The sequence below is a fragment of the Pseudophryne corroboree genome, chromosome 8, assembly GCF_028390025.1.
Source record: "Pseudophryne corroboree isolate aPseCor3 chromosome 8, aPseCor3.hap2, whole genome shotgun sequence".
NCBI lineage: Eukaryota > Metazoa > Chordata > Amphibia > Anura > Myobatrachidae > Pseudophryne > Pseudophryne corroboree.
The window spans coordinates 133,093,082-133,120,296 of record NC_086451.1 but is presented as its reverse complement, the minus strand read 5'-3'; the positions used below and the strand labels follow the sequence as shown (position 1 = coordinate 133,120,296).

Here is a 27,215-nt window from a genome sequence, read left to right as displayed (position 1 = left end):
AAAAATCTGAACATCAGGCCGTGAAGCCAGTTCTTTTTGGAAGAAAATCGACAGAGCCGAAATTTGGACCTTGATGGAACCCAATTTGAGGCCCATAGTCACCCCTGACTGTAGGAAGTGCAGAAAACGACCCAGCTGAAAATCCTCCGTTGGGGCCTTCCTGGCCTCACACCACGCAACATATTTTCGCCATATGCGGTGATAATGTATTGCGGTGACATCCTTCCTAGCTTTAATCAGCGTAGGGATGACTTCCTCCGGAATGCCCTTTTCCTGCAGGATCCGGTGTTCAACCGCCATGCCGTCAAACGTAGTCGCGGTAAGTCTTGGAACAGACAGGGCCCCTGCTGCAGCAGGTCCTGTCTGAGCGGCAGAGGCCATGGGACCTCTGAGATCATTTCCTGAAGTTCTGGGTACCAAGCTCTTCTTGGCCAATCCGGAACAATGATTATAAGTATTACTCTTCTCCTTCTTATTCTCCTCAGTACCTTGGGTATGAGAGGAAGAGGAGGGAACACATAAACCGACTGGTACACCCACGGTGTCACTAGAGCGTCCACAGCTATCGCCTGAGGGTCCCTTGACCTGGCGCAATATCTTTTTAGCTTTTTATTGAGGCGGGACGCCTTTATGTCCACCTGTGGTCGTTCTCACCAGTATACAATCAGCTTGAAGACTTCTGGATGAAGTCCCCACTCTCCCGGGTGGAGGTTGTGTCTGCTGAGGAAGTCTGCTTCCCAGTTTTCCACTCCCGGAATGAACACTGCTGTCAGTGCTATCACGTGATTCTCCGCCCATCGAAGAATCCTTGTGGCTTCTGCCATTGCTATCCTGCTTCTTGTGCCGCCTTGTCGATTTACATGGGCGACAGCCGTGATGTTGTCTGACTGAATCAGCACCGGTTGTTTTTGAAGCAGGGATTCTGGTTTACTCAGGGCATTGTAAATGACCCCTAGTTCCAGAATATTTATATGCAAGGAAGTTTTTGTCCTTGGACGTTTTCTTCCCTGAGTGACTGCCCCCCACCCTCGGAGGCTTGCATTCGTGGTCACCAGGACCCAGTCCTGTATGCCGAATCTGCGGCCTTCACGAAGATGAGCACTCTGCAGCCACCACAGCAGAGACACCCTGGCCCTTGGTGACAGGGTGATCCAACGATGCATCTGAAGATGCGATTCGGACCACTTGTCCAAGAAATCCCACTGGAAGATCCTCGCATGGAACCTGCCAAAGGGAAACGCTTCGTAAGAGCTACCATCTTTCGCAGGATTCGCGTGCAGTGATGCACCGACACCTGTTTTGGTTGCAGGAGGTCCCTGACCAGAGATGATAATTCCTGGGCCTTCTCCTCCGGGAGAAAAACCTTCTTCTGTTCTGTGTGAAGAATCATACCCAGGAACAGCAAACGCGTCGCGGGAATCAGCTGCGACTTTGGGATATTCAGGATCCAGCCGTGCTGATGCAGCACTTCCTGAGATAGTGCTATGCTGACTAGCAACTGCTCCTTGGACCTCGCCTTTTCAGGAGATCGTCCAAGTACGGGATAATTATAACTCCCTTCTTTCTAAGTAGTATCATCATTTTGGCCATTACCTTGGTAAATACCCTCGGTGCCGTGGACAGACCAAACGGCAACGTCTGGCATTGGTAATGACAGTCCTGTACCACAAACCTGAGGTACTCCTGGTGAGGTGGGTACATGGGGACACCCTCTTCCAGGCTTGTATAACCGCCCTGGGCGATTCCATCTTGAACTTGAACTTCCTTATATAAGTGTTCAAGAATTTTAAATTTAGGATGGGTCTCACCGAACCATCTGGTTTCGGTACCACAACATTGTGGAATAGTAACCCCGCCCCTGTTGAAGGGGGGGGGGGGAGGGGGGTACCTTGATTATCACCTGCTGGAAGTACAGCTTGTGAATAGCGTCCAGTACTACCTCCCTTTCTTTGGGAGCAGCCAACAAGGCAGATTTGAGGTAACGGCGAGGGGGAGTGGCCTCTAACTCCAGCTTGTATCCCTGAGATACCACTTGTAGAACCCAGGGATCTACCTGTGAGCGAACCCACTAGTCGCTGAAGTTCCGGAGACGCGCCCCCACCGCACCTGGCTCCGCCTGTGGAGCCCCAGCGTCATGCGGTGGACTTTAGAGGAAGCGGGGGAAGATTTTGGTTCCAGGGAACTGGCTGTCTGGTGCAGCTTTTTCCCTCTTCCCCTGCCTTTGGGCAGAAAGGAAGCGCCTCTGACCCGCTTGCCTTTTCGTGGCCGAAAGGACTGTACCTGATGATACGGTGCTTTCTTCGGCTGTGAGGAAACCTGAGGTAAAAATGTCGACTTCCCAGCTGTTGCTGTGGATACTAGGTCCGAGAGACCCTCCCCAAACAATTCCTCACTCTTATAAGGCAAAACCTCCATGTGCCTTTTAGAATCAGCATCACCTGTCCACTGCCGAGTCCATAATACTCTTCTGGCAGAAATGGACATTGCATTAATTTTAGATGCCAGCCGGCAAATATCCCTCTGTGCATCTCTCATATATAAGACCACGTCTTTAAAATGCTCTATGGTTAGCAAAATAGTACCCCTGTCTAGTATCCAAATTATCTGACAGGGTATCGGACCAAGCTGCTGCAGCACTACACACTGAAGCAATTGCAGGTCTCAGTATAATACCTGAGTGTGTATATACAGACTTCAGGATAGCTTCCTGCTTTTTATCAGCAGGCTCCTTTAAGGCGGCCGTATCCTGAGACGGCAGTGCCACCTTTTTTGCCAAGCGTGTGAGCGCCTTCTCCACCCTAGGGGACGTCTCCGAACGTAACCTGTCCTTTGGCGGGACAGGGTACGCCATCAGTAACGTTTTAGAAATTACTATTTTCTCATCGGGGGAACCCCACTTCACACACTTTATTCAATTCATCTGATGGGGGAAGAACCACTGGATGCTTTTTCTCCCCAACTATAATACCCTTTTTAGTGGTACCTGGGTTAATGTCAGAAATGTGCAACACATTTTTCATTGCCGTAATCATACAACGGATGGCCCTTGTGGATTTTACATTTGTCTCATCGTCGTCTACACTGGAGTCAGACTCCGTGTCGACATCTGTGTCTGCTATCTGAGGTAGCGGGCGTTTTTGAGCCCCTGATGGCATTTGAGACGCCTGGGCAGGCACGAGCTGAGAAGCCGGCTGTCCCACTGCTGTACGTCATCTAGCCTTTTTATGTAAAGGAGTTGACACTGTCGGTTAATACCTTCCACATATCCACCCACTCTGGTGTCGACCCCGCAGGGGGTGACATCACACTTATCGGCACCTGCTCCGCCTCCATATAATCTTCCTCATCAATCATGTCGACACAGCCGTACCAACACACGCACACACACAGGGAATGCTCTGACTGAGGACAGGACCCCACAAAGTCCTTTGGGGAGACAGAGAGAGAGAGTATGCCAGCACACACCAGAGCGCTATACAATGCAGGGATTCACACTACACACAGCGATTTTTCCCCTATAGCGGCTATAAATATACAGTTTGCGCCTATATTTTGTGCCCCCCCTCTCTTTTTCACCCTATTGAGCCTGGAAACTGCAGGGGAGAGCCTGGGGAGCGTCCCTCCAGCGGAGCTGTGAGAGGAAATGGCGCCAGTGTGCTGAGGGAGATAGCCCCGCCCCCTTCTCGGCGGACTTCTCCCGCTTTTTTAAGGATATTTTTGGCAGGGGATTTTACACATATATAGTCTTACTGACTATATTATGTGTTTTATGCCAATACAAGGTACTCTTATTGCAGCCCAGGGCCCCCCCAGCGCCCTGCACCCATCAGTGACCGGAGTGTGTGGTGTGCAGTGGGAGCAATGGCGCACAGCTGCAGTGCTGTGCGCTACCTTAATGAAGACTGGAGTCTTCAGCCGCCGATTTCCTGGACGTTCTTCTTGCTTCTGGCTCTGCAAGGGGGGCGGCGGCGCGGCTCCGGGCGACTGAGGCTGGGCCTGTGTTCGATCCCTCTGGAGCTAATGATGTCCAGTAGCCTAGAAGCCCAAGCTAGCTGCAAGCAGGTAGGTTCGCTTCTCTCCCCTAAGTCCCTCGTAGCAGTGAGTCTGTTGCCAGCAGATCTCACTGAAAATAAAAAACCTAAAATATATACTTTCTTTTCTAGGAGCTCAGGAGAGCCCCTAGTGTGCAACCAGCTCGGCCGGGCACAGAATTCTAACTGAGGTCTGGAGGAGGGGCATAGAGGGAGGAGCCAGTGCACACCAGGTAGTCCTAATTCTTTCTTAGATGTGCCCTGTCTCCTTCGGAGCCCACTATTCCCCATGGTCCTTACGGAGTTCCCAGCATCCACTAGGACGTCAGAGAAAATAGGATTTTGGTACTTACCAGGTAAATCCTATTCTTTGAATCCATAGGTGTCACTGGACACCTGCCCAGAGCAGTTTCACCTTTCTTGTGGAAAGTTCAGTATATCTTATGGTAACGCTATCACCGGCTTGTTTAAATGTTATGGTGATTGTTATCTGTTGTCGTGTCAACTTTCTAGTTGTACGTTATATTATAATGTTATATGTAATTTTCCATAGTTCATCCTCTCTTTCGCTCTGGTTCGGCTCAGCAAAAAAACACTGAAAGTACCTTGGGAGTATGGAGGGGGTGGAGGGTTACTAATTTAAATATTTAAATGTGCCTATCCCTGCTAACACCCCATCCATATCTCAAGAGTACTCCAGTGACCCCTATGGATTCAAACAAAAGGATTTACCTGGTAAGTACCAAAATCCTCTTTTTGTGCATGTTACGACTTCTAGCTGGGCATGTGCAGTCTAATGGCCCAGCTGCATTACATCATGTGTCGCTGCTAAAGGGACAAGACACGGGCATACCTATTTAATATGAAAATATTAAAATGTACACGTTTGAAATATATTTATATATATTTATTCAAACGTGTACATTTAAATATATGCTGGAGTATTTTGATAGTACATAAACAGGTATGTATGCTGCCGATATAAACCAGGGGGGATACAACACCCATAGGAGGAGTTTCAAAATCCTGCAGGGACTGATAGGAAAATTTTCTTCTGACCCCGCAGTTTTCATGTAAGTTAAGTATTTGCTTCATATAATGCCATTCTGAGATGGCATTATATAAAAGTAATCTTTTTAGGATTTATTTTTTTTTAAATAGCATAACATGTTAAACAGCTGTAGAGTCTACAGTGCGATACTGTGAGAGCTGGATTTTAACGGAAAAGATAATGGATGAGTGCACGTAGTCAGGATCGCGCCGGTCAGAACCTCAGCAGCGGAATTCTGACGGATGCAGACAGTGAGAATTAGGGTTAGGCACTAGGGGAAGATTAGGATTATGGATGGGCTACAAAACTTTTATTAGAAAAATTTTACGGGATTATGACAGTCGGGATCCTGACTGCCAGGATGTTACCCAACCACATTTCTAGGGCTTCACTAGATGCAAGAAAGTAACTATTGGGACAAGTGTGAAAAAGTATAATGGGGGTCATTCCGAGTTGATCGTAGCTGTGCTAAATTTAGCACAGCTACGATCGTAAACTCAGACATGCGGGGGGCCGCCCAGCACAGGGCTAGTCCGCCCCGCATGTCAGTGCCGGCCCCCCCCGCACAAATACAAAAGCATCGCCTTTGTATTTGAGGAGTAACTTCCGGCCAGCGCAGCTCCTGCGGCTGGCCGGGAGTTGCTCGTCGCTCCCGCTGGCTGCAGCGGCTGCGTGACGCCGCGGCCCGCCCCCGCAACGGTCCGGCCACACCTGCGTTGGCCGGACCGATCCCCCTAAACGGCGGCGTTCAGCCCCCTCCCGCCTAGCGACCGCCTCTGTCTTGGTAACGAAAGCTGCCATGTGCAGGCATGCGCAGTTCCGACCCGATCGCTGCGACAAACTGCAGAGAGCGATCGGGTCGGAATGACCCCCTATATTCCTAGTTTTGTCTGCATGAAATGCCTTATTAGATAATACAATGTAAAAATAAAAAAAATAAAAATCAACCAGTGTACTTTGTCCAGAAGACATAACTAAAACGGATTTAGCCAAACACTTCAGTCATCATAAGTAATTAAGCAGAAAAACTATAAAAACAAATCAGTCACAGAAAAGGGATTTCATCATTTTATTTTGTTCCCAAATAGATAAAACGAAACTGATCTATGGACATAAGACCAGAAAAGGATATTAGGAATTGCACATAAACCACCAAACCCTCTACCAGTTCCAGAAGAAGAGCTTGCTACCATACTTGGATGGCTTTAATTCTCCTTCAATAGGGGGGTTCGGCTCTGGTCTTGGCCTTGAGTGGTAGACATTTTCTGGGAGAGGTCTGTCAGTTTTCACTTTTGTAACCTAATATGGAAAGAAAGGAATGGATTTTTTATTTTCCAATAAAGTATAACAAACAGTAAGTGAGCTGTTCCATCGAATGCAAAACAAACATTGTGCACACTACTTTTGGTGGCTGTGCAAGGTTTAGCCAGCTAAATAGATTAATAGAAGCAATAGTGACTGATCAGTGGCGGATCTGCAGCCCAGCCCCCCCTTCCCCCCAGTGAAATCCGCCACCTCAGCTCAGTGGAAGTTCTACCTGTCAGTCACAGACACTACAGGCAGTCCCATTGGGAGGCGTTTTCTCCCTCTGGGACTGCCAGACTGGACATCGATAAGCAGAGAGCGTGCTTCCAGTAGAATACTGCACCCTGTCTTTCGTGGAGCCCTAGCCGGGCATGGGGATAGCGGCAGTAGGTAAGCATAATTTTATAACTAACATTCCATTACATTCAGAAGCACATAGGTGAATCAATATACAGAGATTTACTTTATTGATGGACAGTCCTACTTTGCATTGTGCCCAAAAATGGCCAGTGTTATAATGGACAGTGTTAATGCTGGGAACTAAGCCTGCTTGTTGAAAGGGTCACTTTTCTTCTAGTAAAATATTAAATAAAAGGAAAATAAAAGACTAAACAAATGTGGAATCTGTGCAGTAATGAAGCATGACCACTTTGCAAAATATAGACTTGTAAAGCAACATCCTACTGCATGTATCCATGATGCACTGTATTCATAACAGTTATTTCAGTTGAAATACAAAATAAACCAATCTATTGATATGCTATGCTATACTGGGCCTGATTCAGAGTCGCACACAAAAGTACCTGCAATTGTGGATGGCCACGGTAACCAGAGCATCTCTATGGCTTAATGCGTACAGTCACACCACCCATTGTTTTTTTTTCATCTGCAACCATCATCGCTCTTATACCACTTTCAGATCGCTAAATGCTGGGTCGCATCCGAGAATTGGAAGCGGGTCTTTCCCGGGTGCAACCCGGCATTGGACCCTTTGAACTGGCTTCCCGACCCGGCAATATGACAGGTCGGGTTGCCATTGAGGGCGGGGACCGCGGCGGCATCGGAGGCAGGTGCGGTGCTGGGAGATGAGATAATCTCCGCGCCGCCTCTCCCTATACTGTGAACGGGTACCGGGTCGCATTGACCCGGGTAACCCATTCACACTGCACCTGACCCCAGAATAAGCCTTCTTTATTCCTGGGTTAAATTACCGGGTCAGGCAACCCGGGAGTGACCCTTTCAGACCACCCAGCGACCCGGGTAGATACCGGGTTATTTGTGTGGTCTGAAAGGGGTATGACTCTTACTCCATGCTGGGTACAAAATATCCATCAGATCAGGCGTCTCAATGGCATAGGCATGGTTCATAACAGCACAGAACTCCAATGAAATGCATTTCTTGCATGTGTTTACAATGTTGACACCTAATTTTCTGATAGTGAAACCAGCTGCGCTGCAGCCTCCATATAAAGGTGCACACATGAGGCGGCACTTGTGCAGTTTGCTAAAATTAAATGCATCCGGTTTTTGACTCAGAATCAGATCCACTGAAAGCAAACACAGGCCACTGTGAACATGCTATTAAAAGCATCTGCAGTTACACATAGTAATTAGAAAAAAAAGTGATAAAAAAACTCAAGGAGATATGTAGCTTTGATTACAGATAGAACTTATACTTGATGGGAGTAGTTTACCAGTGTAGTGCCATCATCTAACTCTCAATTTAAAAAGAAAAAAAATATATTACACTAACATGAGCTAAAGTACACTAGCATTGCAGCAAAACTCAACTTAAAAGTGCCTTCAGCTTTTATTAAATACCTTAATCAAACATGCAAGGATATTCGATTATCGCCATCATTACAATAGTTCTATTTCTCACTACATAAAAAGAACACGCAAACTGCAAGCAGCAAAGACCTAATAGTACTAATGACTAAATAACTCACGGTTCCGGTATGAATGGTCGACTATGTTAAGGTCGACACTCGTTAGGTCAACCACTAATGGTCGACATTGACATGGTCGACATGAATTTTTGGACTGTTTTTGGTGTCATTTTTTCCGTAACATGACCAAGCCAAGAACCCCAATTAGTGTACCGCTTCGAACGCCATGCTGCGGGCAAGTTGCTTTGCTGCGCTCGGCACAGGTTACCATCCACGTGGACTGCGATTGGGAACAGTAAAGTATGAAAAAGTTAAAAATCTAATTTTGTTTAAAAAAAAAAAAAAAAAGCCATGTTGACCTGTTCATGTGTCGACCATCTGAAAGGATACCATAACTCACTGGGTCAGCCAGAGTATGAAAGACAGATTTACTAATAACAATATTAAATAAAAGACTTGGAAAGTGGAAATGCCAAGACGTTTCACACACAGTCAAGAGTTTACAGGCACACAATTATTAAATAAAAAAAGAAAGAAACAGTTTGGGAACATAATAGTTTTCTTATTGACAATTAGCCACCACCCAGTTAAACATTAATTAGTGAGATCTCTCTCAATACGTTCCACAGATACTCAGCAACAGTACGAGTCCTACATGTTTAGTGGTCATATGGCACCACACACCGAATGGTCCTTACACAATGATGGTCGCACTGCCGATGTCGGACATAGTAGAGATTATTTTGCTACTGAACACGAGTCTAAATTGCACTATGCATACTACATGGAGTATCGCAGACGTGTTAGTGACGTACACAAACACTCAACTCCTTACTTGGGACGGAGAAACTGCACCCGTCCTAGGGCTGATGCAAGGTTTGATGATGTGTCTTAAAATGGCACCAAAGCGGTATTTCAGTGCTTATAGGGAGGAATTTAATTAGCCCCATTAATTAAAGGTGGTGAAAAAGGGTGGTAGACTCAGGCTTTAAATGTCTGGGGCTGTGCAATTAGAGCCCCTTTTTCTCACCTGTTAAATTAATCTGTTTTTGGGTGATAACACATAGGTCCAGGAACTTATCACGGATTCTATGTCTTAGCCTGTTTTCGGGCACCGCAACAGTGTTATTTATCTGGGATTTCTTTTCGTGTCTGTTCAGTTTAGCCTGGGGGCTGACTTTGGGGACTAATTAAATAATCCTGGGGGATCAATTAGCTGACAGTAAAATTACCACGGCTAATTGAATTCCCTTATAGATACAGGAAGTGGGCACCCCAGTCTGTGCACAACTGGAAGCATGGATGTATGCCAGGAAAAGACTCTGTAGCAGCATTTGCATAAAGTCACAGACAGGCAACCATTAACGCAGCCTGCCCTCCAACTCTGAATCAGGCCCAATGAGAGCCAATTTCTGGTCATGAACCAGCTGCAAGAACTGTACTAATAAAACAATAGCCATCAATAGAGAAGCAGGTTTATTGAACTTGCAAAGAAAAGTTATAAAAACTTGAATAGAAAACTAAAAAAAGTATTAAAATATCAATTATCTTCAAAATACAGAAGTGTCCACACACTGAAATGGCGAGTATGACAGATATGCTTACTGTATGCAAACTATTTGTTATTAACCTCCTACTGCCGCTCAAACGTACATTAATCATGTGGTGACAGACTTGTTCACATTATGGGGTATATGCAATTGCGGTCGAATTCGCGGCAATTTTCGCCGTTTTTTAATTCGACTCAATTCGACAGGTGAATCCCGGAAGGTGGCTTCCGGAATTCACCATATTCAATGAAAAACGGATTCGCCAGAGTCGCGGGCGAAAATCGGCCGATTTGGCGGATTTTGCCGCGATTTTAAAAAAACGGTAAAAAAAACGGAAAAAAAAATGGCGTGGGGTCCCCCCTCCAAAGCATAACCAGCCTCGGGCTCATCGAGCTGGTCCTGGTTCTAAAAATGCAGGGGAAAAATTGGCCAGGGATCCCCCGTATTTTTAAAACCAGCACCGGGCTCTGCGCCTGGTGCTGGTGCCAAAAATACGGGGGACAAAAAGAGTAGGGGTCCCCCGTATTTTTAACACCAGCATCGGGCTCCACTAGCTGGACAGATAATGCCACAGCCGGGGGTCACTTTTATGCCGTGCCCTGCGGCCGTGGCATTAAATATCCAACTAGTCACCCCTGGCCGGGGTACCCTGGGGGAGTGGGGACCCCTTCAATCAAGGGGTCCCCCCCCCCCCAGCCACCCAAGGGCCAGGGGTGAAGCCCGAGGCTGTCCCCCCCCCCATCCAATGGGCTGCGGATGGGGGGGCTGATAGCCTTTTGCGATAATAAAAAGATATTGTTTTTTCCAGCAGTACTACAAGTCCCAGCAAGCCTCCCCCGCAAGCTGGTACTTGGAGAACCACAAGTACCAGCATGCGGGAGAAAAACGGGTCCGCTGGTACCTGTAGTACTACTGGGAAAAAAATACCCAAATAAAAACAGGACACACACACCTTGATAGTAAAACTTTATTACACACTACCGACACACACATACTTACCTATGTTGACACGCCGACTGCCACGGTCTCCGACGATCCGAGGGTACCTGTGAAAAAATTATACTCACCTTCCAGCGTCCAGAGACAAATCCACGTCCAGAGAGTAAAATCCACGTACTTGTTTAAAAAAAAAAAAAAACGCAAAAACCCGCTCCATACCGGACTAGAAAGGGGTCCAATGCTTTCACATCAGACCCCTTTCTCCCGAATGCCGGGACATCACGTGACTCCTGTCACTGACGTCCCTTCAGCCAATCAGGAAGCGCTACTTCCGTGGCGCTCACCTGATTGGCTGTGCGCTGTCTGTACTGTGACAGCACATCGCAAAGCCGCTCCATTACTTTCAATGGTGGGAACTTTGCGGGTAGCGGTGGGGTCACCCGCCGGTCAGCCGCTGACCGGCGGGTGACCTTACCGCTAGCCGCTAAGTTCCCACCATTGAAAGTAATGGAGCGGCTTTGCGATGTGCTGTCACAGTACAGACAGCGCACAGCCAATCAGGTGAGCGCAACGAAGTTGCGCTTCCTGATTGGCTTAGAGACCTTTCTGTGACAGCTGTCACTGACAGGTCTCATTCGTGGAAAGGTGTCCCATGTGTCAGCATGGGACCCCTTTCAGTCCGGCATGGAGCGGGTGTTCGGTTTGTTTTTTTGCCAAGTACGTGGATTTATCTCTGGACCATGGCTGAGGTGAGTATATTGATCTTTTCTTTTCAGGTATCCGTGGATTCTACATGGAGAAGAGGACCGATGTCGGCGTGTGAACATAGGTAAGTATGTGTGTGTCGACGTATGAAATAAAGTTTTACTGTCGACGGTGTGTGTGTCCTGTTTTTATTTGGGTATTTTTTTCCCAGTAGTACTACAGGTACCAGCGGGCCCGTTTTTCTCCCGCATGCTGGTACTTGTGGTTCTCCAAGTACCAGCTTGCGGGGGAGGCTTGCTGGGACTTGTAGTACTACTGGAAAAAACAATATCTTTTTATTATCACAAAAGGCTATCAGCCCCCCCATCCGCAGCCCATTGGATGGGGGGGGGGGACAGCCTCGGGCTTCACCCCTGGCCCTTGGGTGGCTGGGGGGGACGACCCCTTGATTGAAGGGGTCCCCACTCCCCCAGGGTACCCCGGCCAGGGGTGACTAGTTGGATATTTAATGCCACGGCCGCAGGGCACGGCATAAAAGTGACCCCCGGCTGTGGCATTATCTGTCCAGCTAGTGGAGCCCGATGCTGGTGTTAAAAATACGGGGGACCCCTACTCTTTTTGTCCCCAGTATTTTTGGCACCAGCACCAGGCGCAGAGCCCGGTGCTGGTTTTAAAAATACGGGGGATCCCCTGTCAATTTTTTTCCCCGCATTTTTAGAACCAGGACCAGCTCGAAGAGCCCGAGGCTGGTTATGCTTTGGAGGGGGGACCCCACGCCATTTTTTTTTAGGATTTCACCGTTCCAGCATAAAAAATAAAAAAATATTTTAAAAAATATATAAATAATATTTGTGCCTCCAAAAAAAAAAAAAGTACATAATCCCTTCTAATATAAATAGATCTGCTATTCCCCCCAAAAAAAACACAAAAAAAAACATGTTTAAAATTTTTTTATTTGTTTTCACCCTCCAAAGTGTGGCGGATTGAAAATGACGAATTTGCTGTCTAAAAGCACTGCTGTCGAATTTCCAAACTTGAATTGAATATGCTTTGGTCGAATTGCAGCACTTGTATCATTGCAGAAAAGTCGAATTTGCAAAAAGTCGAATTTCAAAAAGTCGAATTTTGAAAGTCCGTTTTTTGGTCGGAAAGCACTGAATTGCATAGGCGATTTTTTTTTTTTGGTCGAAAATGACCCGAAATTCGACAATTTCGGGAATTCGACCGCAATTGCATATACCCCTATATCTTCCAGACAAGGTGGTGAAAATTCGCTTCTTACTAGGTGTATAAACATGTAGCTTGCTGCTCAAACCAGTGGATGCATTATCCAAATCCACTAAAAGGAAATTGCTGTATACAGGACAAGGGGTTTTAGCGCATAACAAACTTGCTTTAATGGAAATAAATACTATACATTTTATGCGATTAAAAATCTGTAATTTTTTTTACTAAATATTGTATATATCCTTATAATAAATGATCTCTATAGTTCGAATACTATAAGCTTCAGTGTATGAATGAATATAAATGGCCTAATACCGGTACACTGAAGACAGACAAAACCTACAACATACAAAATGTCCAAAGGAGTAAACACACTTATGTAATGACAGAAGATACGCTCAATGTGTTTTACTCCACTGTCTTTGATTCAGATAAAAAATCCTTTGTTGAAGGAAATAGATTTGTTCCACTGATTAAATAGATTTGTGGGGTAATATCCTTAATAACTTTCTGATCTGGATTGTAGAAAATAGCGGTCAGTCTCTATGGCAACCTTTTACAGATATTTACCACCATCTCCCAGTAAAATTCAGTACCTATTGTATACAGGTTGAGTATCCCATATCCAAATATTCCAAAATACGGAATATTCCGAAATACGGACATTTTTGAGTGAGACGGAGATAGTAAAACATTTGTTTTTTGATGACTCAATGTACACAAACTTTGTTTAATACACTGTTATTAAAAATATTGTATTAAATGACCTTCAGGCTGGGTGTATAAGGTGTATATGAAACATAAATGAATTGTGTGAATGTACACACACTATGTTTAATGTACAAAGTAATAAAAAAATATTGGCTACGATGACCTTCAGGCTGTGTTTATAAGGTGTATATGAAACATAAATGCATTCTGTGCTTAGATTTAGGTCCCATCACCATGATATCTCATTATGGTATGCAGTTATTCCAAAATACGGAAAAATCCCATATCCAAAATACCTCTGGTCCCAAGCATTTTGGATAAGGGAGACTCAACCTGTATAGGTATTCTTACTGTATGTGGTTTCTGGTTGGTGCCTAGTCCTGCTGTAAGGTTCCAGATGCAGACTTCCAAATTGGGTAATATCCTCCCGTTTGTTCACATAATGGGGCAGATGTATTAAGCCTGAAGAAGGCATAAAGAAGCGATAAAGCAGTGATAAGTGCAAAGTGATAACGCACCAACCAATCAGCTCCAATATGTAAATTGACAGTTATGAGCTCATTGGCTGGTGCCTTATCACCTTGCACTTATCACTGCTTTATCACTTCTTTATGCCTTCTCCAGGCTTAATATATCTGCCCCTATATGTTGCAATTATACAAGGGAAATTCAATTATCGTAGGTGCTGGACATACCGGGATAAATTAAGGAAGTCCAACAATGCCGTTTTACTTACAGCAATGGTTCCCAAACTCTGTCCTCAAGACTGCCAACAGTTCACGTTTTCCATGTCTCCTCACAGAATCACAAGTGAAATAATTAGCTCCACCTGTTGATCTTTTAAAATGTGTCAGTGAGTAATGAGTACACCTGTGACCGGCTAGGTGACCTGGAAAATGAACTTTTAGGGGTCCTTGTGGACAGAGTTTAGGAACCACTAACTTTCAGCCTGTGCAAGGGAAAATCAGCTATGTGACCAGCCACAAAGAGCCTTCATCCCACCATTCTGGCAGATGCTTTGCGGACATCTTGTACAAATGAATCTCCCCATGCATGCCAGAAAGCCTAAGACTAAACAAAGTGTCTACAACTGAATTTTACAACATAACCATATTCATAGTGAGACCATTTCCCCTATTACCATTATTTCGTTTAATAATTACCGGCAATGGATTAGATTACCTGTGCATATACAATATATTGCATGGGTCAGAAATAAACTTTTCACTCCTACATCTACTGAAGCCAGTGTTATATATTCTTTATTTCAGGAAACAAATGGTGTTTTGTTTTAATAAGATTTTTTTTTTTTTTTAGCGCTAAGTCTATTAAAAAAAAAAAAAAAAAAGTGTTTTCTCTTACGTCCTAGAGGTTACTGGGGTTCCATTTAGTACCATGAAGTATTGATGGGTCCACTAGGAGCCATGGGCACTTTAAGAATTTGATAGTGTGGGCTAGCTCCTCCCTCTATACCACTCCTTCCAGACTCAGTTTAGAAAATGTGCCCGGAGGAGCCGGTCACGCTTATGGAAGCTCCTGAAGAGTTTTCTGCATTTATTTTATATATGTTTGTTATTTTCAGGCAGGGCTGGATGGCACCAGCCTGCCTGCTTCGTAGGACTTGGGGGGGGATGGGGGGAGGCCCAACCTCTTGAAGGGTTAATGGTCCCGTTCCCTGCTGACAGGACACTGAGTTCCTGATGGAACTACTGTATTCGCAAGCCCCACCACGGCGAGCGTACATTCCCACTGCACGCCGCCACCCCTCACAGAGCCAGAACAATGAAGAGTGGTGAGTAAGACACACGGATTCTAACCGGGGCGGACTGAGTCTCCAGACACAGTACACAGCTGCATCTGTACAGAGTACCCATACTGGCAAAAACAGCCTTAAAACGGTTCTCTCTATTTTAAGCACCAGATTACCTCAGCCAGTATAAAAAAAATGCGGGAAGACTGTGCGCCATCGAAGGGAGGGGGCCTTCACTAGGAGCGGATCCAGCAGCTCACCAGCGCCATTTTTCTATCTGCAGTGGACACAGACGCCGACTGACAGGATTGTGCAGCTCCCCTGGAGAGACTCCAGATTACCTCAGCGGTACCGGTGTGGGGGTCATAGCGGGAGCGATTATTAGTGTACTAAGGGGGTCATTCTGACCCGTTCGCACCGCAGCGGTCGGAAATGCGCATGCCCGGCAGACGCATTGCGCACACGCGTCGTTGCCTGGTGACGTTTGTCGCCGGGCAACGCCGCCAGAGACAAATGTGATCGCAGCGGCGATCGCAAGAAGATGGACAGGCGGGAGGCGTTTCGGGGCGGATACTCACCGTTTCCAGCCGTTTTCGGGGAGTGGTAAGAAAAACGCAGGCGTGTCCTGGCGAACGGAGGGCAGATGTCTGACATCAGGACCGGAACCTTCATCGCTGGAGCAGTCGCACAGGGTAAGTTACTCTTACCCTGGTCTTGTTTTGCAGGAAACGTTTTCAGCATAGCAGGGCTGCACAAGCATTCGCAGCCCTGCTATGCTAAAATACACTCCCCCATAGGTGGAGATTAGTTGATCGCACCAGCAGCAAAAAGTTGCTTAGTGCGATCAACTCAGAATGAGGGCCCAAGTCCCCTATCAGGGAACTTAGTCTGCGACCCAGCTAAGCTTGGCATTAGCGATAAGGGCGCGATGGGGGATGGCTCCAAATAACTCTGTCTCCCTGAAGGGCTCTTTGTGGGTTAATTGTGCTTAACCTTTTCCTGTGGGTGTGTGTGCTGTCACATATACATTATGTCAGGCAAAGAGTGTGTTTCTTGGACAGCGGTGTGTTCCTCTTCACCAGGGGGCTCACTACTGGGCACTCAGGACAGTGCACCTTCCCAGAATAGCGGGGCTGAACCAGAGTGGGTTAATTCCATTAAGGGAATAATCTCCAATATTTCTACGAAATTATCCCGCAACGAGAAAAAGACGCAATACTTAAGACAGACTGTGGATGAGTTTATGAACAGAGACTCAGTCCCCAAACCAGCGTCTCATTCCCCTCTCATTTGTCCGCAAAAACAATCCCTGGCCCATATCCTGCAGTCTGACTCGGACGCTGACAGGGCAGACATGGAGGAGGTGGATTTGGAGGGGGGGATGCTACTCTGTCACAGGGAATAGAGGCTCTTATAGAGGCTATCAGAGATGTTTCTCTGAAAATTCATGATAAGGTGTCAGAGAAGTGTGAGGAATCTTATTTTAATGTAAAAAAGAAGTCCTCAGTCACTTTTCCTACGTCAAAGGAATGGAATACCCTGTTTGAAGAACCGTGGGTTAATCCTGATAAGAAATTTCAAATCCCTAAAAGGTTGTTCTCATCTTTTCCTTTTCCTCTGGAGGATAGGAAAATATGGGAAAATCCACCAATAGTGGACGCATTAGTTTCTAGGCTGTCACGAAAAATTGTATTGCCTGTCCCTGGTGCAGCCTCCCTACAAGATACAGCTGATCGTAAAATTGAGACTACACACAAATCACTGTACACAGCTGCTGGGGTGGCCCAGAGACCCACTACTGCATGTGTGTGGATCACAAAAGAGATTGGTTTGCTTAATGCACGGACCACCGCTATGGCAGTGTCAGCACACAGGGGCTTGTGGCTACGCCAGTGGACTTGATGATGCAAACTTCGGGAAAGGTGTGGAAGGCCTACCATTCACAGGAGAGGCCTTGTTTGGAGATTAACTAAAATGGATCTCCAAAGCTACTGCGGGTAAGTCTACATATCTTCCTTCCGCAGCTCCCCCAACCAGGAAAGCTTATTCAGCTTCAACTTTACAGACGGCCAAGTTTAAAGGCAAATCCAGAGGTGCTTCTACGGCCTCCAGAGGCACAAGAGGTAAACCACGCAAACCAGCAACTGCAGGTGCTCAGGAACAGAGCTCAGGCTTGGCTTCCTCAAAGCCTTCAGCATGACGGTGGGCCACGATGCCTGGAGGGCTGTCAGGTGGGAGCCCGATTAAAATTCTTCAGTCACATCTGGTCAAGTTCGTGCCAGGATCCCTGGGTCATAGATCTTATTTACAAGGGCTACAGACTGGCGTTCCAAGACCTCCCACCTCACAGATTCTTCAAATCAGGCTTACCAGTTTCACAAGAGGCAAGCATAACTTTACAGCATGTCGTCCAAAAACTGGTACAGACTCAAGTCATTGTTCCAATTCCATCTCATCTGCACAACAAGGGGTACTATTCCAACTTGTTTGCAGTACTGAAACCGGACGGTCCTTGAACCCATTCTTAAGAGTGTTCAAATTCAAGATAGAGTCTCTGAGAGCGGTGATCTTAGGTCTGGAGGAAGTGGAATTCCTAGTGTCTCTGGATATCAAAGATGCATACCTTCACATTCCGATCTGGCCGCCTCATCAGGCTTATCTACGGTTTGCACTGCAGGACTGTCACTACCCGTTCCAGGCCCTGCCATTTGGTCTCTCCACGGCACCGAGGGTATTCACCAAAGTGATGGCAGAGATGATGTTTATACTCCGCAAACAGGGAGTGAATATAATTCCGTACCTGGACGATCTTCTGATAAAGGCGACATCCAGGGAGAGGTTGCTGGACAGCATTGGTCGCTCAACCAAACTTTTACAGGATCACGGGTGGATTCTGAGCCTTCCGAAATCTCACCTAGAGCCAACACGGAGGCTTCCATTCCTGGGAATGATACTGGACATAGAAGGAACACTTTCTGCGACTCCATTTGAAAAGGCATTGGTAATCCAGTCGATGGTTCGGAATGTCCTGAAGCCAACCCGGATATCGGTGCATCTATGCATTCGCCTTCTGGGGAAAATGGTGGCCGCTTACGAGGCTCTTCAATACGGAAGGTTTCACGCAAGACCCTTCCAGCTCGATCTGTTGGACAAATGGTCCGGATCGCATCTTCACATGCCACAGAGGATCCGTCTGTCGCCAAAGCCAGGATCTCCCTTCTGTGGTGGCTACAGATTTCTCACCTCGTCGAGGGTAAGAGCTTTGGAATTCAGGACTGGATTCTGTTGACCACGACACAAGCCTCAGAGGTTGGGGAGCAGTCACCCAGGGGGTGCAGTTTTAAGGAAGATGGTCAAGTCAGGAAGTCATTCCTCCAATCAACATTCTGGAACTCAGAGCCATATACAACGCCCTTCTGCAGGTCTCATATCTTTAAGATCGGGCCATTCAGGTCCAGTCAGACAATATGACGTACATAAACCGACAGGGCGGAAAAGCAGAGCAGCAATGTCATAGGTGTCAAGAATTCTCTGGGCAAAAAAAATGTTGTGGCATTGTCAGCGGTCTTCATTCCGTGAATAGACAACTGGGAAGCAGACTTCCTCAGCAGACAAGACCTGCACCCGGGGGGAGCGGGGCCTTCACCATCGCCACAAATTGACATGATGGCCTCTCGTCTTAACAAGAAGCTCAAGCAGTATTGTTCCAGGTCAAGAGACCCACTGGCAGTGGCGGTAGATGTTCTGACAACTCCATGGGTCTATCAGATGGTGTACGTGTTTTTTCCACTTCCTCTGATCCCAAGAAAACTCAAAAGAATATAAAAAAAAAAAAAAAAAGGGAAAAGGTTCAAGCAATACTCATTGCTCCGGACTGGCCAAGAAGGGCCTGGTACGCAGACCTTCTGGAGATGTTCCTTGAAGATTTGTGGCCTCTACCTCTTCACGAGGATCTTCTGCAACAGGGCCCGTTCGTCTATCAGGAATTACCGCGGCTACGTTTGATGGCATGGAAGCTGAACGGATGATTCTAGCCAGAAGAGGGATCCCTATTAAACTTATCCTGACTATGATCCAAGCCAGAAAGGGGGTAAATTCTAAACATTACCACCGTATTTGGAAGAAATACATCTCTTGGTGTGAGAGCAGAAATTATTTTGCGGTGGAATTTCATCTGGGACGTTTCCTGCTTTTTCTGCAGGCAGATGTGGGCCTACGTCTGGGCTCCATAAAGGTCCAGATTTCGTCCTTGTCCATTTTCTTTAAAAAACAATTTGTTTCTCTCTCTCTGAGGTCCAGACGTTCTTGAAAGGTGTTCTGCACATCCAACCTCCCTTTATGCCTCCCACAGCACTTTGGGATCTCAATTTGGTGCTGCAGTTTCTCCAAACGGAATGGTTTGAACCGTTACAAGAGGTGGATGTAAAAATATCTTACGTGGAAGACCGTCACACTGTTGGCCTTGGCTTCAGCAAGATGTGTTGGAGCTGGGGGCTTTGTCTCTCACAAAAGCCCCTATTTAAATTTCCATGAGGACAGAGCTGAACTCAGAACTCGTCAGCAATTTCTTCCTAAAGTGGTGTCTGCGTGTCACATCAACCAACCTATTGTGGTTCCGGTTGTCACCGACACCTCTGCTACTTCAAAGTCTTTGGATGTTGTGAGGGCTTTGAAGGTATACGTAAAGAGGACAGCTCGTCACAGGAAATCCGACTCGCTGTTTGTTCTCTATGATCCCAATAAAATTGGGAGTCCTGCTTCAAAGCAGACAATTGCACGATGGATCAGGCTCACTATCCAGCATGCTTATTCCACGGCAGGTTTGTCAGTTCCAAAATCTGTACAGGCCTACTTCAAAAGGTCGGTGGGTTCTTCCTGGGCGGCTGCCCGGGGTGTCTTGGCTGTACAGCTCTGCAAGTGGCTACTTGGTCTGGTTCGAACACGTTTGCCAAGTTCTACAAGTTCAATTGTTTGGTCTCTGAGGACCTTCAGTTTAGTCAATCAGTTCTGCAGGAACCTCAGCACTCTCCCACACAGTTTGGGAGCTTTGGTACATCGCCATGGTACTAAATAGAACCCAGGTATCCACTAGGACGTAAGAGAAAAATAAGATTTTAAACCTACCGGTAAATCTTTTTCTCCTAGTCCGTAGAGGATGCTGGGGACTCCGTAAGGACCATGGGGTATAGACGGGCTCCGCAGGAGACCTGGGCACTTTAAGACCATTTAATGGGCGTGAGCTGGCTCCTTCCTCTATGCCCCTCCTCCAGACCTCAGTTATAGAACTGTGCCCAGAGGAGACGGACAGTACGAGGAAAGGAATTTTGTTAATCTAAGGGCGAGATACATACCAGCCCACACCACACACACCGTACAACATTGTTCATACTGTTAACTGGTTTAGTATATACCAACAGTATCAGCCAGAGACTGATCTCAACTGTAACATAACCCTTATGTAAGCAACAACTATATACAAGCCTTGCAGATTTAGTCCGCACTGGGACGGGCGCCCAGCATCCTCTACGGACTAGGAGAAAAAGATTTACCGGTAGGTTTAAAATCTTATTTTCTCTTACGTCCTAGAGGATGCTGGGGACTCCGTAAGGACCATGGGGTTTATACCAAAGCTCCAGACCGGGCGGGAGAGTGCGGATGACTCTGCAGCACCAATTGAGCAAACATGAGGTCCTCATCAGCCAGGGTATCAAACTTGTAAAATTTTGCAAAAGTGTTTGACCCTGACCACATAGCTGCTCGGCAAAGTTGCAATGCCGAGACGCCTCGGGCAGCCGCCCAAGAAGAGCCCACCTTCCTAGCGGAATGGGCCTTTACCGATTTTGGTAACGGCAATCCAGCCGTAGAATGAGCCTGCTGAATCGTGTTACAGATCCAGCGTGCAATAGTCTGCTTAGAAGCAGGAGCGCCAACCTTGTTGGCTGCATACAGGACAAACAGTGCCTCAGTTTTCCTAACCCAAGCCGTTCTGGCTATATAAATTTTCAAGGCCCTGACTACATCAAGGGACTTGGAATCCCCCAAGGCATCCGTAGCCACAGGTACCACAATAGGTTGGTTCAGGTGAAAAGACGAAACCACCTTAGGCAGAAATTGAGGACGAGTCCTCAACTCTGCTCGATTCACATGGAAAATCAGATAGGGGCTCTTGTGAGACAAAGCCGCCCATTTGGACACCCGCCTTGCAGACGCCAAGGCCAACAACATGACCACTTTCCAAGTGAGAAACTTCAATTCAACTGTTTGAAGAAGAGGTTCAAACCAGTGCGATTTAAGGAACTGTCTAACACCACGTTAAGGTCCCACTGTGCCACTGGGGGCACAAAAGGAGGTTGGATGTGCAGCACTTCTTTTACAAAAGTCTGGACTTCTGGGAGAGGAGCCAATTCCTTCTGAAAGAATATAGATAAGTGTTCGTAGAAAATGGAGAAAACGACCCAGCTGAAAATCTTCCGTAGGAGCATTCTTGGCTTCACACCAAGACACATATTTCCTCCATATACGGTGATAGTGCTTCGCCGTAACCTCCTTCCTGGCTTTTAATAGAGTAGGGATGACTTCCCCCGGAATACCCTTCCTAGCTAGGATCTGGCGTTCAACCGCCATGCCGTCAAACGTAACCGCGGTAAGTCTTGGAACACACACGGCCCCTGTTGTAACAGGTCCTCTCTGAGAGGAAGCAGCCAAGGATCATCTGTGATCATTTCCCAAAGATCTGGATACCAGGCCCATCGAGGCCAATCTGGGACAATGAATACTGTCTGCACTCTTGTTCGTCTTATGATTTTCAATATTTCTGAGATGAGTAAAAGTGGAGGGAACACATAGACCGACTGAAAAAGCCACGGTGTCAATAGGGCGTCCACTGCCACCGCCTGAGGGTCCCTCGACCTGGAACAATACATCCGAAGCTTCCTGTTGAGGCGTGACGCCATCATGTTTATTTGAGGGAGTCCCCAACAATTTGTTACCTCTGCAAAGACTTCTTGATGAAGTCCCCACTCCCCTGGATGGAGATCGTGCCTGCTGAGGAAGTCTGCTTCCCAGTTGTCTACTCCCGGAATGTAAACTGCTGATAGAGCGCTTACATGATTTTCCGCCCAGCGAAGAATCCTGGTGGCTTCCGCCATTGCTGCTCTGCTACTTGTCCCGCCCTGGCAGTTTACATGCGCCACGGCTGTGATGTTGTCTGACTGTATCAGAACGGGTAGGTTGCAAAGAAGATTCTCCGCCTGCTTCAGGCAGTTGTATATGGCCCTTAATTCCAGCACATTGATGTCTAGACAAGCCTCCTGGCTTGACCATATTCCCTGAACATTTTTTCCCTGGGTGACCGCTCCCCATCCTCGGAGGCTCGCGTCCGTGGTCACGAGAACCCAATCTTGAATTCCGAACCTGCGACCCTCTAGAAGGTGAGCACTCCTGAGCCACCACAGGAGAAAGACCCTGGCCCTGGAGGACAGGCGTATCCTCCGATGCATCTGGAGATGGGACCCTGACCACTTGTCCAGAAGGTCCCACTGAAAAGTTCTTGCATGGAACCTGCCAAACGGAATACCCTCGTAGGCCGCCACCATCTTTCCCAATACTAGAGTGTATTGATGAACTGACACTCTCTTTGGTTTCAGCAGGTCCTGGACCATGTTCTTGAGTTCCTGGGCCTTTTCCATTGGGAGAAAAACCCTCTGTTTTTCCATGTCCAGAATCATGCCCAAAAACGACAGCCAAGTTGTCGGAACCAACAGCGACTTTGGCAGATTTAAAATCCAGCCGTGTTTTTGTAGTACTCTCAGGGAGAGAGACACGCTTTTTAGTAAATGTTACCGTGATCTTGCTTTTATCAGGAGATCGTCCAAGTATTGGATAATTGTGACCCCCTGCTTGCGCAGGAGCACCATCATTTCCGCCATTACCTTGGTGAAACTTCTCGGGGCCGTGGAAAGACCAAACGGCAACGTCTGAAACTGGTAATGACAATCCTGTACAGCGAATCTCAGGTACGCCTGATGAGAAGGATATATGGGGACACCATAAAATCCCCCCCTTCCAGGCTGGAGATCACTGCCCGGAGAGATTCCATCTTGAATTTGAACCTCTTGAAATATAGGTTTAGGGATTTTAGATTCAGAATTGGTCTGACTGAGCCATCCGGCTTCGGGACCACAAATAGGGTTGAATAAAACACCTTCCCCTGTTGCAATAGGGGTACCTTGATAATCACTTGCTGTTGACACAGCTTTTGTATGGCAGCTGAAACTATTGCTCTCTCTGGGGGAGAAGCTGGCAAGGCCGATTTGAAAAATCGGTGAGGAGGCACATCTTCGAACTCCAGTTTGTAGCCTTGGGATACAATTTTGACCACCCAAGGATTCAAGTCTGACTGAACCCAGACCTGGCTGAAGAGTTGAAGACGTGCCCCTACCAGTGCGGACTCCCGCAGCGGAACCCCAGCGTCATGCGGTGGATTTGGTAGAGGCCCGGGAGGACTTTTGCTCCTGGGAACTAGCTGTAGCTGGTGTTCTTTTCCCTCTACCTCTGGCGAGGAAGGATGAGCCACGCCCCTTTCTGAACTTATGAGACCGAAAGGACTGCATCTGATATTGAGGTGTTTTCTTTTGCTGTGGGGGAACGTAAGGCAAAAAAGAAGACTTACCCGCGGTAGCTGTGGAAACCAGGTCTGCGAGGCTCTCCCCAAATAAAACTTCACCCTTGTAAGGTAAAGCCTCCATATGTCTCTTTGAGTCAGCATCACCAGTCCATTGACGGGTCCATAGGGACCTTCTAGCAGAAATTGCCATGGCATTGGCTCTTGAACCCAACAGACCAATATCTCTCGCAGCCTCCCTCATATATAACGCTGCGTCCTTGATGTGACCTAAGGTCAATATAATACTATCTTTATCTAGGGTGTCCATGTCAGATGACAAGTTATCTGCCCAAGCTGCAATTGCGCTACCCACCCATGCCGACGCTACTGCCGGTCTGAGCAGGCCTCCCGTAGTCGCATAAATTGCTTTTAAGGTAGTTTCTTGCCTGCGATCCGCAGGATCCTTTAGGGTCGCCGTGTCCGGGGACGGTAGGGCCACATTCTTGGACAAGCGCGTCAAGGCCTTGTCCACCGTGGGTGAGGATTCCCACCGTAACCTGTCATTTGAGGGGAAAGGATACGCCATAATAATTCTCTTGGGAACCTGCAGTCTCTTGTCTGGAGTTTCCCAAGCTTTTTCAAATAAAGCGTTCAGCTCATGAGATGGGAGAAACGTTACCTCAGGTTTCTTTTCCTTAAACATGCATACCCTTGTGTCAGGGACAGAGGGGTCCTCTGTGATATGTAATACATCTTTTATTGCAATAATCATGTATTGAATACTCTTGGCCACCCTTGGGTGTAACCGTGCATCATCAGTCGACACTGGAGTCGGAATCCATGTCGGTATCAGTGTCTGCTATCTGGGTAAAGGGACGTTTATGGGACCCTGAAGGGTCATGCGACACTGTAAGAGCCATGGATTGACTCCCTGCTTGGTCTTTGGACTCTGCCCTGTCCAATCTCTTATGTAATAAAGCCACCCTAGCATTCAAAACATTCCACATGTCCACCCAATCCGCTGTGCCGACGGAGACACTACCACCATCTGCTCTGCTTCCTCCCTAGACGAGCCTTCCGCTTCAGACATGTCGACACACACGTACTGAGACCCCCCCATACACTGGGATATATGGATATGGGGACAGACCCACAATAAGGCCCTATGGAGAGACAGAGAGAGAGTATGCCAGCACACACCCAGCGCCACTTCGTTCTGAAACAAAATCCCAGACCTGTAAGTGCTTTTTATAACAAATTTAGCACTAAATCAATGTGCCCCACCCCTCGTTATTGCCCCCTGTTACTTGTACAGCAGGGGAAGAGTCCAGGAGTAGCTTCTCTGCAGCAAGCTGTGGAGAAAATGGTGCTGGTTAGTGCTGAGGGATCAAGCTCCGCCCCCTCAATGGCGGGCTTCGGTCCTGCTATTTGTTTATACTGGCGGGGTTTTTATATATACTGCCTATATATCTGTGCCAGTCTAATATGAGGCCTTAATTGCTGCCCAGGGCGACCCCCCTGCACCCTTGCTGTGCCTTGTGTGTGTGTGGGAGCGATGGCGCGCAGCGCGACTGCTGCGCGGTACCTCATGAAGATCTGAAGTCTTCTGCCGCCTTCGAAGCCTGCTTGTTTCCTATACTTACCCGGCTTCTATCTTCAGGCGCTGTGAGGAGGACGACGGCGCGGCTCCGGGATGAACAGCAAGGACGACACCTGTGTTCCGACCCTCTGGAGCTAATGGTGTCCAGTAGCCTAAGAAGCAGAGCCCATCAGTCCAGGAAAGTGAGTCTGCTTCTCGCTCCCTGCTTCGGGGGATCTGAGGAGACTGTTGCCAGCAGTGCTTCCTGAAAATAAAAAAACCTAACAAAAGTCTTTTCTAGAGAAACTCAGTAGAGCTCCCCTAGTGTGCAACCAGTCTCCTCTGGGCACAGGATCCAACTGAGGTCTGGAGGAGGGGCATAGAGGGAGGAGCCAGCTCACGCCCATTAAAAGGTCTTAAAGTGCACGTCTCCTGCGGAGCCCGTCTATACCCCATGGTCCTTACGGAGTCCCCAGCATCCTCTAGGACGTAAGAGAAAATAGGATTTTAATACCTACCAGTAAATCCTTTTCTCTTAGTCCGTAGAGGATGCTGGGGTCACCATTAGAACCATGGGGTATAGACGGGATCCGCAGGAGACATGGGCACTTTAAGACTTTGAAAGGGTGTGAACTGGCTCCTCCCTCTATGCCCCTCCTCCAGACTCCAGTTATAGGAACTGTGCCCAGGGAGACGGACATTTCGAGGAAAGGATTTATTGTTAAACTAAGGTGAGATTCATACCAGCTCACACCTCAAGTATGCTGTACAACGTGGCATTCAACAGAACACAAGCCAACAACATGAACAAATGCAGCAACAGCTGACAATAACGTAACACAACATGTGTGTAACCACAACTAATAACTGCAGATACAGTACGCACTGGGACGGGCGCCCAGCATCCTCTACGGACTAAGAAAAGGATTTACCAGTAGGTATTAAAATCCTATTTTCTTATACGTCCTAGAGGATGCTGGGGTCACCATTAGAACCATGGGGTTATACCAAAGCTCTAGAACGGGCGGGAGAGTGCGGATGACTCTGCAGCACCGATTGACCAAACTTAAGGTATTCATCGGCCAAGGTGTCAAAGTTGTAGAACTTTGCAAATGTGTTTGACCCCGACCAAGTAGCTGCTCGGCAAAGTTGCAATGCCGAGACCCCCCCGGGGCAGCCGCCCAGGATGAGCCCACCTTTGTAGTAGAATGGGCCTTCACCGATTCCGGTAACGGCAATCCAGCCGTGGAATGAGCATGCTGAATCGTGTTACAGATCCAGCGTGCAATGGTCTGCTTGGAAGCAGGACACCCAACCCTGTTGGGAGCAAACAGAGCCTCTGTTTTCCTAATCTGAGCCGTTCTGGCGACATAAATCTTCAAAGCTCTGACCACATCCAGAGATTTTGACTCCGCGAAGGCGTCAGTAGGTTGGTTCATGTGAAAAGAGGAAACCACCTTCGGTAGAAATTGTTGACGTGTCCTCAATTCAGCTTTATCTTTATGGAAGATCAAATAGGGGCTCTTGTGAGACAAGGCCGCTAACTCAGACACCCGCCTTGCAGATGCCAAGGCCAACAGGATGACCACTTTCCAAGTGAGGAATTTCAACTCCACCTTCCGTAAAGGTTCAAACCAATGTGATTGAAGGAACTGCAACACCACATTAAGATCCCATGGTGCCACTGGAGGCACAAATGGAGGTTGGATGTGTAACACGCCTTTCACGAAAGTCTGAACTTCTGGAAGGGAGGCCAATTGTTTCTGAAAGAAAACCGATAAGGCCGAAATCTGTACCTTAATTGAGCCCAATTTTAGGCCCGCATCCACACCTGCTTGTAGAAAATGGACAAACCGTCCTAGCCGAAACTCTT

The 27,215-nt window shown here is 47.3% G+C and overlaps 1 protein-coding gene across 1 annotated transcript in view; it reads right to left on the bottom strand.

The window, feature by feature from the left end:
* Positions 1–6,127: 6,127 nt before the first annotated feature.
* The window catches only part of NDUFA8 (NADH:ubiquinone oxidoreductase subunit A8), a 40,934-nt gene continuing 19,846 nt past the window's right edge, over positions 6,128–27,215 (bottom strand). Inside the window, exon 4 of the mRNA XM_063936938.1 lies at positions 6,128–6,381. Coding sequence (XP_063793008.1) covers positions 6,244–6,381 — 138 coding nt within the window. The 3' untranslated portion in view covers positions 6,128–6,243. The remainder of the gene's footprint in view (positions 6,382–27,215) is intronic.